The sequence below is a fragment of the Octopus bimaculoides genome, chromosome 4 (genome assembly GCF_046866305.1).
Source record: "Octopus bimaculoides isolate indiv1 chromosome 4, ASM4686630v1, whole genome shotgun sequence".
Classification (NCBI taxonomy): domain Eukaryota; kingdom Metazoa; phylum Mollusca; class Cephalopoda; order Octopoda; family Octopodidae; genus Octopus; species Octopus bimaculoides.
In genome coordinates this window covers 109225154-109239781 of record NC_142931.1, presented here as the reverse complement: position 1 = coordinate 109239781, position 14628 = coordinate 109225154, and the positions used below count along the sequence as shown (strand labels likewise).

At 33.5% G+C, this 14628-nt stretch overlaps 1 protein-coding gene across 2 annotated transcripts in view; it reads right to left on the bottom strand.

The window, feature by feature from the left end:
* Positions 1–8712, bottom strand: part of LOC106875418 (collagen alpha-4(VI) chain) — a 158848-nt gene extending 150136 nt beyond the window's left edge. For both annotated transcript variants that reach the window (XM_089351167.1, XM_089351168.1), the window contains exons 1-2: positions 8589–8712; positions 1322–1888 (exon numbers count right to left, since the gene is read on the bottom strand). In XM_089351167.1, coding sequence (XP_089207293.1) covers positions 1322–1888; positions 8589–8688 — 667 coding nt within the window. In that variant the 5' untranslated portion in view covers positions 8689–8712. The remainder of the gene's footprint in view (positions 1–1321; positions 1889–8588) is intronic.
* Positions 8713–14628: the final 5916 nt, after the last annotated feature.

Here is a 14628-nt window from a genome sequence, read left to right as displayed (position 1 = left end):
ATGTATTCATGTATACACAGATTCTGATACTGATAAATGCATTTACGCCCATTACAAACCTATATATGGGCATATGTATATATACACATATGCAAAGCCACGCATATTCACACAGAAATATGTACAGGTATACACATATGTAAACATACACATACACGCTTGTAGATACAGAAACAAACATGCATACTCTTAGTTGCGACATATTCAAAAACAATCAAAAAGAGAGGAACAAGTTCAGATTACTTAAATTAAAGAACACAAAGTAAGAACTCTGAGATGGATGCTGATGATGATAGTCACAAAAAGTTGTAGCTCAGTGCTACAAAGGAGATGTATTACTACATACTAACGGTGTGATTTCTTTCTTACCATCAAACCAGTTCGAATCTCTTGGCTATGATTGAAGGGCCAATTCCGGTGGCCTGAATCAAGGAAATCCAATCTCTACACTGCCGCAATGCCAAAATGCCGAGCAGATTGAAGTGTAAAATGTTACCACATAACAAATAAAAACAAGCAAACGAAACCATGCACTTTATCGTTTCTCTTCATTTGAATTAAACATCTTTGAAATTGCATGATGTTTAATGAAGTAACACACACACACACACGTATGTGTGTGTATATAACAATCATCTAGGTATCTTTTCCAGTTTTCTACTAAGTAGATGTGGGAAAGGTGTCCAAATTTCTGGCGTGATATCTCATAAAGTGATAGTTCAAAGAAGCCCATTATGAGGTTCGCCATGCAATGAAAGCCGGTTTGAAAACCTTTTTAATCTTTCTTACACCCATTTATATTAAAATATGCTTTCAGTTTAACATTCTGCCTTATTAGTATTATTTTTTCTTTTCCTATCATTTCTCCGCGTGCGGTTAACACAACCCCATCATTTACTGACTTACACACACACACACACACACACACACACACACACACACACACACACACACACACACACACACACACACACACACACACACACACACACATATATATATATATATATATATATACACACATATTTATATATATACACACATCCTTATATTCATATATATGCAAATATATGTGTGCGTGTGTTTGTGTTTGTCCTCCATTATCCACAGCTTGTCATACGCTGTTGTTATGTTTACGCTCCCTTAACATAATGGTTCGGAAAAAGAACTTGATAGAATAAGTATCAGGCTTAGAAAAAAAAATCCGCACTAGCTTGGGTCGATTTGTTAGACTAAGCTTTTTAAGGCGGTGCCGTGACATGGGCGTAGTCTAATAACTGATACAAGTAAAAGATAACAGTCAAAATAAAATGCCTCTTACCTTCACATGTCTTGGTAGCGAGTTCCTTTTTGATGGTATTGAGGGCCGCAAAGTTCGTAACCGTAAACACATGACTTGTACCTGGTCCTGTAGCAATCGCCTGTAATTCACTTTGCCGTATGTTAGTACCAACACCGATGGAGAATACAACAGCTTGAGTTGCCTTCAGGTTATTGGCTGCCGACACTGTCAATTGGGCATTGTTAGAGTTGCCATCAGTGATGACAATTGCAATATTGGGAACTTTTGGTCTATCCCCGTTACCAGCCGTGAAAATGACAGTGCGCGCTTTTGTGAGAGCATCGGCTGTATTGGTGTTGCCCGAAATTCTTTTAATGGCTCCTATGGCTGAGAGTAAAGCATTTTTGTCGGAATATTTGTTGAGATGGAATTTTTCAACGCTGGTTCCAGCAAATAAACTAACTGCAACACGGATTTTATCTTTGCCGACATCAAAACCTTTTACCATTTCTTTGACGAAAGTTATCATTTTAGTAAAGTCAACATTTGACACGCTTCCGGACGAGTCCAGAATGAAGAGGATGTCGGCCACCGATGAATTGCATGCTGAAAATAAAATAGACAATGATTCAAACACTTTTCAAACGTGCAAAAATAGACATCATCACCACCACTAGCATCATCATCATCATCATCATCATCATCATCGCCATGCTACACAATGCAGAGGTATTTCATCAGAGGCATTACGATCTGAGTTCAAATTCCATCGAGGTCAATTTTGCTTCTCGTCCTTTCCGAGTCGATAAAAAAAAGCACCAGTTAAGTACTGGAGTCGATGTAATCGACTTAACCCCCTCCCACGCCGAAATTGCTAGCCTTGTGCCAAAATTTGAAACCATTATTATTATTATTATTATTATTATTATTATTATTATTATTATTATTATTATTATTATTCAATCCGAAGTAGACGTTGTTTACAAATCGCTCCGGAGAACCCTATATAAAATAGAGATTTTCTATAGCAAAAATGTCATTTGCAAACAATTTTATAGTCTGGAGTCTCTTTGTTCATTGAGTGGGGAGCAGTAAAATATTGTTTATGTTTACGCTTTTGGGCAAAGTTTATTGTTTTCCTTCAAGTCACTGAGATACGAAAAAGTCGCCACGCCCACTAAGTGAAAACAGAAAAAGGATCATGCCCTCTGAATGAAAACAGAAAATGTACCAAATAACACAGAAAACAATAAAAATTATTATCATAGCAACCCAAACTATTAATAGTAACTACGAGCAAAAATGAATCGTTGGTATATTACCATTTAATTTAAATATACTCACTGGAAATGTTTATCAAGAATATGACAGTGCCCTTCCTAGATATACTTAAAGAATATTCAAGATATAGAGCATGTTGCTGAAAGAATGAAAGCTGAGGCCTTTTGTACACATGACAGTCGCCAGCTTTCGGTAATCTATTTCAGAGATGCGCGATAGGAAGAACGTAAACTATCCGTGCTTTGTCAAAGCTGAAAGGTGTCTTCTTGTTCCATCCAAACGAATTGGAGAAACCTTCGTAGATATTTTAAGTCAAATTGCCTTTCAGAGAGAATAGTCATATGACCTCGTATATATTCTCTTTAAACTGAGGATGGGGTAAAATTACAAGCCCCTGTTGTGCTACACCTACCTAGAAGATGGTCCTGCACTATTTAAAAAGAGAAACACATCAGTGATCCTTGTGTTTATTGTAAAGTTCAAGTGCCGATGGCTGGAGATTCCACTACGAAAATTTTTGAAAGTACCAGCCAAGAACAATAGAAAAGGGAAGTCATGTAAAAGATGAATCAAGAATGTGGGTTCTCTGATCACTACTAGTGGATGTTTCATTTCTATAGAGATGCACTGTTTCAATAATTATTTTATTGTTTTCTTATATATTGTGCCTTATTCTTTATATATTGGTATGTAAATATTTGGGTTCTACTATTTTATTCGTCCAATTATATATTGCATTCCACATCCTGCGGTTTTAGGGAAACTAAAGTGTTGAGACAAAGTTTGAGTAATCATATTATAAAAAGAAATAGGATCTAGTTCAAAACGGGGGCACCAGTTTTCATTTATGTTTTATGTAGCGTTTTTGGTACCGAAAGACTTTCAAACTTCGTATACTTATCTATTTTGTGTTATAGAACAGAAAAAAATTTTTGTATTCGAAGTTATTTCATGTAAAAAATTGTCTTATTTCGATAATTTCAACCAATCACTGACAAGTATTCAGCTGTTTACAGTTACTCCTTTGGCAGTTTAAGCGGTTCATTTGGCAGTTTAAACGGTGTAAAGCGTATTTAATCTCCATTACTTCTGACATTTTGCAGAGAGGCAACACACGTGTGTTCGTTTTCCTTCGTTTTATTTTTAATATAATTTCGTTAACATCTGCCTGAACTGTATGTGTACAACATTTGCCCTAACCCTAACCCTAACCCTAACCCTTCCCTCAAAAACCAGGCCTTGTGCCTATAATAGAAAAGTTTATTAGCTACTGCCAATATGCTTCAGCCATTTGTTGACAAGGAAATAATAATTTTATCACCGCCAGAATCGTTTGAGAATCGTTTGTTTACGTAGTCAGCACTTACCGTATTCGGCTGAATGGACGTCAGTCATTGGTTGAAATTACAGAAATACGACAACTTTAACATGAAATAAGTTGCAATATAATAGTTTTTCTTAAGAAGACTAAGAGAAAAAGATGTTTTATATGACACATTCTACCAGTGTCCCAAGTTTCAAAGTGTTTCGTTAAGAAAATACTGGCGCCCCCGCTTTGAACTAGATCCAAGAAATAAATTTCGTTGAAAGATAAATTCAGACTATATCTCAAAACAAGTATTTTTTCCCCATCAGATATTAGGATAAACATTATACTTTAAATGGGATCCTTGTTAGTAAATACTACACTAACAGAAACCATTGGTAAGTATGGCAAGCAAAATTCAATTTTCATCGGATAGAGAAGACCCACGTCTGTTGAAATTGTTAGTTATAATAACGATAATAATGATGATAATGATAATAATAATAATAATAATAATAATAATAATAATAATAATAATAATAATAATAATAATAATAATGATGATGATGATGATGATGATGATGATAATGATGATGATGATGATGATGATGATGATGATTTCAAATTTTGATACAAGGCCAGTAGTTAAGTCAATTATATCGACCCCTGTGTTTAACTGGTAGCTATTTTGTCGACACCGAAAAGATGAAAGGAAAAGTTGCCCTTGGTGGAATTTGAACTCAAGGCATAAAGACTAACAAGATGCCAATTAAGCATTTCGCATAAGCCTACAAGACTGAAAGAAATTGGAATTAAAACTCGTATTGTCGATTCGCAGAAAACTACATCCTACATTCTGTAAGAATCCTAAGAAAGATACTTGATATTTGAGGAGACTTGGTGTCGCCAAACCTCAAGTCAAAATACCTGCTAGCTAAATTAGCTTGCACTAACAAAGTAATAATAATAATAATATTAATAATAATAATAATAATAATAATAATAATAATGATAATAATAATAGTAATAAACAAGATAATAGGTATTAACACTTTAGCCGCCCCAGTTATAAGTTACAGCTACAATATCCTTAACTGGACACCAAGCGAACTATCTAAAATAGACAGGAAAACAAGAAAAATAATGACAGGATCTAGGATGCACCACCCAAAATCTGACATAGAAAGGCTATATATACAACGTACAGAAGGTGGTAGGGGTCTTATACAGCTGGAAAACTATTATAAAATAACCACCATAGGACTGCAAAAATACCTACTTCAGAAGTAACGAAAACTAATACAAATAGCCACAAAACACGAGCAAAACAAAAAACTGTTTTCAGTATTTAAGGAAGCTGACAAATAAATACGAAGAAGAAGAAGAAGAAGAAGAAGAAGAAGAAGAAGAAGAAGAAGAAGAAGAAGAAGAAGAAGAAGAAGAAAAGCTATAAAACAAATGAAATCCAAACTAAAACTAGAACAGCAACGACCATGATAAAACGATGGCAAGAAAAGCCCCTACATGGTAAATACTGGGCTAAACTAAATGCAAAAGAAATGGTTGAGAAGCTCAGGACTCAAAGCAGAGACTGAAGGATTTTTAATTGCTGCACAAGACAAAAGCCTCCCTACCAGTGATTACAAAAAACATATAATGAAAAGAAACATAACAAGTAACTGCAGAATATGCGGCGATGGACAAGAAACAATAAATCATATTATCACCGGCTGCCCAGTCCTGGCTAAGAAGGAATATATTCACAGACAAGGCAGAGCTGGGACCTATATACACTGGAAGCTATGCCAACACTATGGAATAACAACAGAAAAAAGATGGTATAAACACACGCCAGAAAAGGTCACAGAAAAGGAGAAAGCAACCATACTCAGAGATATGCCAATACACACAGATAGAGAAATTAAGGCCAATAGGCCAGATATAGTTGTCAAAGATCACGAAGGAAAAAATGCTTTCTAATTGATGTATCAATACCAGCAGATGACAACGTTTCCCTAAAAGAAATGGAGAAACTTTCAAAATACAAAGACCTGGAAATAGAGGTAACTCGAATGTGGAATCTAAAAACAGAAACAATTCCTATCATAGTAAGCGCTGTAGGTATAATAAAAAATATTCAGACAAATAAATAACAAAAACACCAGGGCTTACAAATATATATAACATACAGACAATTGCACTATTGGGCGCTGCACACATCCTACGCAAAACACTTTCAATACAGTAACAATAAGAGCATCACAGCAAACCACAGCACATACCCAAGGCGCACAGAGCTGCGCTCGGTAGTGAAGTGAAAGCACGTTATAAAAATAAAACTACTGAACAATAATAGTAATAATAATAATAATAATAATAATAATAATAATAATAATAATAATAATAATATAGCCAGAGCAGGATAAGCTACGCCTATTTTGCAGAAAAAAGTGTTGGTGGCCGGCTATGAGACTCGAACTCACACCTCCGTGATTACGCGTCGCGGTGCTCTAAATCATTAAGCTAAAGACAAATACAAAATTTACAACAACAACAACCAGGCACTGGCTGTCATGGCTTCTGATCTTAACTGACTGGAAGTGTTATCATGTACATCTTTTGTCTTCTTATGAAAGACAGGCTACAACAAATATTCTTCTCAATACTACAGATTTGCTTGTCAGTTATTTGATCTTAGTCAGATGAGCATGTCCCTACGTGGCTGACGATGTGTGCATCTCTGATCATGGGCAGAAGTAGTGGTGGGGAGCATCATAGCCATGTGTCGAGAGGAATTCTTTGGGGTTTGAATAATTCACCTCTGGAAACATGGGTGTTTCGTTCAACATCCTTAAACGACTCATATTCAGTGACCTCTTGAGTGGAATGGGCTACGCTACCTGAAGAAAATTTTAGCTGGGCTCCACCTGCAAGGTCATTCATTGTTTATTTTCATATGAAATCACCATGTCGCGTTCATATGGTTGTGATGCATGTGTTTGGTTTATCCTTATTAGACAGGTAATCATGACAAACATACTGAGCTTCGTATATTTTACCCCAGTGTCATTTTCATGGCATGCACTGCTCTCTCAGTCAATAATAGTAATAATAATAATAATAATGATGATGATGATGATGATGATGATGATGATGATGATGATGATGATGATGATGATGATGATGATGATGATGATGATGATGATAATAATAATAATAATAATAATAATAACAATACTTTGTACTATAGGCACAAAGCCTGAAATGTTTGGGGAGGGGTCTAGTCGATTAGATCAACCCCCAGTGCGCAACTGGTACTTAATTTATCGACCCCCGAAAAGATGAAATGTAAAGTCGACCTCGGTGGAATTGATCATGATGCAGTAATAAGCAGTGACTGTCATGGCTTCTGATCTTAAATAATTAGATGTGCTATCATACACATATTTTATCTTGCTGCAAAAGATGGGCCACAGCAAATATTCTGCTCAATACTGTAGATTTGCTTGTCCGTTGCTTGACCGTAACCATTTAATTATATCCCTTATTGGCTGATGATATGTGCATTTCTGATTACGAGCAGTAGTGGAGGAGCATCATAGCCATGTGTCGGGAGTAATTCATTGGGTTTGAATAATTGATCTCTGGAAACATAGGTGTTGCATTTATCATCCTTAAACAACCTTCATCCAAGAACCTTTTGAACAAGATTGGCCTCTCAACCTGAGGAAAATTCTAACGGAAGCCCACCTGCAAGGTTATTCATTGTTTATCTTGACATGAGATCACCATACTGAGCACTTATGCTTGTGATGCATGTGCTTGGGTAGTCATGATGGATATATTTGATTTTGTATATTTGTACCCCACTGTACAAATATTAATAACAATATTTCGAAACCATTATTATTTTATCGATAAATTAATGCGCTAAGGTCGAATGCATTACGTGATTAGTTGAAGGGAGAAACGAAGAGTGAGACAAACAGAGGGAGAGAAATGTGTTAACGCTGTGAGGTAATAGTTATTACGTGGTTAAAATGTTAGATGAAGGGAGGGATGTATACAGAGTTAGAAACACAAGGTTTAGAGAGGAATGATGTTCTTGCGTTGAGGTTAGGGAAATACAGGTAGAAAGATAGAAACGAGAGGGAAATTTTATGAAGAATGAGATGCAGATATATTGAGAGTACTGACGCAATACCAGCCAATGCATTACGCTGTCACATAGTGAGAGGTGAAGAGAAAGAGAAAGAGAAACGATAACGGTGTGAAGAGGAGAATTACACGGTTAACAAGTTAGCTGAAGTTAGAGGTAGAGAGAAAGGGTGAGAGAGAAATACATATAAAGTAGGAACATTTTAAACAGCATATATTACTGTGAATGACAAGAAAATAACATTTTAATATTCAGGCTTTTATATCTATCTATCTATCTATCTATCTATGGGAGAGGGGACTAGTCGATTACATTGACTCCAGTGATTCACTGGTACTCAATTTATCGACACCGAAAGGATGAAAGACAGAGTCGACCTCGGCGGAATTTGAACTCAAAACATAAAGACTAACGAAATGCCGTTAAGCAAACAATTCTGTCAGCTCGTGAAAACTGATTGTATTTATAACATATTTAAAAATATATTTAGCAATCTAACATATACTTGTAATACTTGTAAATGCACATATAACCAGTATAAATATTATATATATATATACCTGCTGAGTCATCTTCGACTGCCACACCTGATGGGATTGTGGATGTAAAAGTTATTAAAAATAAACCTATTAAGCCAGAAGCAACACAGACAAGCTTCATTTTAGAGAGTCTGCAGCTGTCTGTGAATAATTGTTTGTGTCGAGCTAGTTAAATATATGTTAGAAGTAGTATAACTGTTATCTTTAATTTGGTTAAAGTATTTGACTTATCAGTTATATCACTTTGCACACAAAGATACCTTGATTATTTCACCACTCGACATGCAGCGATACATGCATATTATGTTTGTACGTGTTGGGTCAAGAGTATACAGGAAGTTCATAGGAAGTTGAACAAACAATTATATCAATATGCTATTTACATTAAACACCCAAAATATATTGGAACTCGAAAAATTAGTAACCGACATATTTTACCCTGTCTTATTTCCAAATATCATTATGTTGACCTGAGAATTCAATATGACATGTGAATAAGCACAGTCAGATCGCTGGTTCTTTATGGATGATGTACGACATGATATTCGGCGATCTTGCATTACCATACCAAGAGCAAGGTCAAGGTCGTCCTTGGTAGTTGCAGTTGTACGTCTCCCTGGTCTTGGATCATATTCCACACTCTTCCTGCCACGCTTGAATTCATTTACCCAGTGTTTGACTGTTGCATATGAAGGAGCATTGTCTGTTAAGGTTCTCATCATATCTTCATGGATTTCTGATGGAGTCATGCCTTTCAAATGAAGGTACTTTATGACAGCACGATACTCAGTCAGTCTTCTCCATTTTCCTTGTAAATTCGAAGCTTGTTTATTAAAAAATCTGCAACAAAAAAAAATTAAAATATCAGAATCATGAAAATGAGCAAGAATACTCCGAAAAGACTGTACGTACGAGAGAAAATTGTTTCAACTATATAGCAGCCCCGATTCTACGTTAGGCTCAAAACTTTTAAGACACCCTCGTACATAAATATATAAAACTCTTGCTGATACAATTCAACAAGATTTATCTCTAAGTCAAGACAATTCACTCAGAAGCATTAATGCTGGAATGCTGTGTTGAGGTTTATGATGTAGGTCACCTGAAATGGCTATATTTACAAGTTGTAGTCATGATAATTATATAGTGGCAAGATTACGTAAACGTGTATCACTGAAATTGCATATTATGTATAGTTAATATTTTCATATTAACTATATTACATGAATGAAATTGTTTTTGTTTGTATATACGAATAATATTATGTATGCAGGTTGTACTGCACGAAAAGCCACACACACACGCACACACACATACACACACACACACACACACACACACACACACACACACATACACACACACACACACACACACACACTCAACTACTTAGAATACAATGCCAGAATTTGGGGAATATACTGGAAAAGATAATTACTGAGTTAAACATTATAACTAATAATATTTGTTGTTTAATGAATGGCTTTGTTTTGTATGCCGGATTGGAAAATATTGCGGAAAGCGACCAGAAGTTGTTACAGAAAGGCCACCTATTTCAAGGAATGAACAAAATAGTTTGTTTAGTAGGTAAGCTAGGAAATAGACTTCGATTCTAACCTCGTATAGGTAGTATACCTTTCAAAATATATACAATCAATAATGTTGTGAATGATCATATTAAAGATAACATTCGGAAAAAAACTAAAAAGCGAACACTATCCATAGCTTAAAGCTCTGCTGTCATTTGTTGCAATACTTCATTGGCGTTTATAATATTTGAGTTTACAGAAACGATATAATTTTTACCTATGCCAAGTTCAATTTTAGTATATGTTTTTTTTAAAATCTGCATTTCTAGTTCGAGAAAATGTTTGCTGTTCTTCAGATAATATATATACTTTGCCCATAAATAAGACGTTCCATTTTGTTAGTTATGATTTTGCTCCGTTATTGATTATATTACAAATTTTGGAACGATATATCAATATCTATCTATCTATCTATCTGTCTTTATATATATATATATATATATATATATATATATATATATATATATATATATATATATATATATATATATATATATATATATATATATATATATATATATATATATATATACATATATATATACATATATATATATATATATATATATATATATATATATATATATATATATATACGTATACATGCATATGTATCTGTGTGAGTATGTAGTATGTACATATATATGTATGTATATATATATATATATATATATATATATATATATATATATATATATATATATATATAATATATATCTGTATATATATGCATATATATATATATATATATATATATATATATATATATATATATATATATATATATATATATATATATTTGTATACATGTCTGTATGAGTTAAAGGTTATGTAACCAGCCTAGGGATATTAAATATCCAATATACTACTGGATGTATACCTACGTATTTATATTCAAGTGCATACTATTAATAAGAAATCTATTAATAAGAAATCCCAAACAGACACCCGTCATAGCCCCATTAATAGTAATAACAATAGTAATACTAATGATGGGTATAACGTCAATATTATTAATAATAATAAGAATTATTTCCCAAATAATAATAAACTAAAATACAATAATCCTAATCCTGCGAACAAACGATACTGTCTGGCTAATATTACCACATACTATGCAAATTAAAAAACAACTTAGTAAAAACAATCTTTAAACTAATCAACAAATACTTTATAAAAGGAAAAAAATGCTGGGAAATCATTAATAGTAAAACAATAAGAATAACCTCGCCACTATCATCTCTTCCATGAATAATAAAAATCTTGACACTTTCTACTTAAATAGAAAAAATAACAATAAGGATGTATACACTAATAATATTAATAATTATAATTATAAAAATAATATCTTAATTGATTGGAAGTGTTATCATGTACATTGTTTTGTCTTGGTATAAAAGATGGGCTACAGCAAATATTCTGCTCAATACCACAGATTTGCTTGTCAGTTGCTTGACCTTAACCAGTTGAGCATGTCCCTTGGTGGCTGACGATATGTGCATTTCTGATGATGAGCAGAAGTAGTGGGGAAGTATCATAGCCATGTGCTGAGAGGAATTCTTTGGCGCTTGAATAATTCACCTTTGGAAACATTGGTATTTTGCTCAACATCCTTAAACAAACCTTATTCAGGGACCTTTTGAGCAGAAGGGGCTACTCGACATGAAGAAAATTTTAACTGGGCCCCACCTGCGTGGGTCATGCGCTGTTCTGTCTTGATATGAGATCACCATGTCGCGCACATATGGTTGTGATGCATGTGCCTGGTGTACCCTTATCAGACGGGTAGTCATGATGGGTATAATCGGCTTCATATATTTTACCCCAGAGTCACTTTGATGGCAAGGACTGCTGTCTCACTCAATAATAATAACAATAATTATATTGCACCTAGCGATACCCCCAATATACACATTAACCCTACGAGTGTAGAACCCGCAAAACAGTATAAACTTTGTGATTGTAGAAATTGTAATAATTGTGTCTTTAGTAATAATTACAATAAAAAAAAAGTTTACCAAAGTGTAGTGAGTACTCAATAGAATAATAAGGTATATGTGGAGGCCACCCAAAACCATATGAAGCGTAGACTGAATCACCATCTGTATACCTTCAGAAACAGAAATAGGAGGAATTCCACTGGTTTGGGTAATTATATATAGGACCTCAAAGATAAGAGTATTAGCTATGACCTCCATTGGAAAATCTTAGCCTCAGCACCTGCGTATGACGTAAAGAATAAGAAATGTATATTGTGTATAAGTGAGATCCTTTTTATATTAAAGGCCAATTTTCCTTTACTTAACAATAAAAAAGAAAGAAATGTTTTCTGCCTTCGTAAGGCTAAACACACTTTCTCTAAATATTATAAATATTAAATGTTATTGGTGCTAGTGCACCAATCTGAACTCTTTATATATTGATTGCCATCCTTAAGACAACATTCTCTATATACGCCATACACTCTATATACTCACACCAATTTCTCCTTGGGATGTTGCTCCATATATTTCTTAGCATACATTTCTAAGCATTCATTTTTTAAACATTAATTTTAAGCACTTATTTAAGAATTTATCCGTGTGTCTTGATACATATAGCTACCAGAATTTGTATATGTAGATGGATTAAAAAAACATCTTATAACATTAAACCCTATATGTCTATCCCATCATTTCCACCTTAGCCAGAATAACTCCCATTGTAACTGTAATTAATTCTATAAGTTTACAATTTCATAACTCTACAACCTGATACAATTATAATACCACATATGGTTGATTATGTTGCCTAAGCTCTACCTTTATCATAAAATGAATACCTTCTGTTTCTATCTATAATTGATAATAACCTCAACCTTATTTCAAGTGTCTAAATATATCTTTACACTCCAACATTGAAATACAATACGCAGTTATCCCACTTCAATTGTAGTCTATAAGTCTGGAAATATTTTAATTCAGGCATTTTAACCTTTGCTCTTCTATTTCGGACATTTACTCTTGAAATTATAAATCAGATCTATCCATAACGAAATAACACTTCCTAAATCTTATTTTAGTGCATAATTTATCTCTGCATTTTAATATGATAATACACTAACTGGCTGCCTTTTTCCTATAAAGTCCGGTATGTTTGTTTACTTTTCCACTAATTGCTTCTTTTCTCGTTCAAACAATTACTTGTTAATTTGATATATATCTCAGATATAGTCATATAAAACACTATATCCATATCCGTAAGTGATTTTCATCGCCCATTCATTAGTAAGACCCCTTAGACTATCCATTCATTAAATATTTTAATTTTTGTTTTTACTTTTGTTGTACTTTATTGATAGTTTTAACGAACCTGAACAACGCCATTGTTTTCAAATATTAGCTGACCAATTAGGTTGTAGGATTAACTTTGACCCCCACCTTACTACCCATAGGGGTATTGGGATTAGGTTTCTATTAATAAGTAACAAATAATAACATCACACTAAGGTTTTAACTAATTTTTCTTTCATTGATATACTTATGTATTGAATTTCCCCAAATAGGTTCAATTTAAGTTAATTCTGCCAATTTCTTTTATAATGCTCTATTATTAAACTAACCATACCATTAAACTAACCATACAACGTCCTATCCTCGCTATTTCCCCCAGTATAATTGAAACATAATGTAACCCTCACAGCCTGCGAAAATTTGCCCTGGAAGTGACTTTCTTTACCACAAGATGTAAATACCATGGATTATGATAGCACATTGAAATGACGTTCTTACCATTCCTTACTATTTCTATTATATTGTTTTTATTTTATTTTACTTTATTATTTAAACTTACTTCCCCACAAGTTAGTTTCTTAACATTTGGTCTCCCTGATAAAGCCTTGGGGCTCAACCATTGTCCAACCCCTGTCCAATGTTTGTTCATCCCTATATATCACTGGCGTGATGTGGAAAACTTGGAAGAGTTTGTTTAGTATTTGTACACTCATCTACTCTTTTTTTTTATTTATCTATTCATTTACTCATTTGCTTATTTCATTCGTTTATTTGGATCACTAACACATATGATTGTAATCAATTAATAAATAGATATAATTGAATGTTTACAGGCTGATGTTTGTCGATTGTTTATCCTCTCCGTTTTTTATTTGCCTTATAATTGTACATAAATAGATAAACAAATAAATAAATAAATAAATAAATATATATATATATATATATATATATATATATATATATATATATATATATATATATATATATATATATATAAATAAATAAATATATATATATATATAACTTTGATAGATTTCGGCCAGTATAGGCCCAGGCCATGTCTAACTTAACAGGACCACCTGGTAAAGTTTTTCAGTCATATATGGGGAACTGTGGCCTCCTCTAGCAAAGAGTTATTATTGTTGGAGACATATCCGACTGTAGGAGGTAGGTCCAGGATTTTTTAAAGAAATTTGTCTA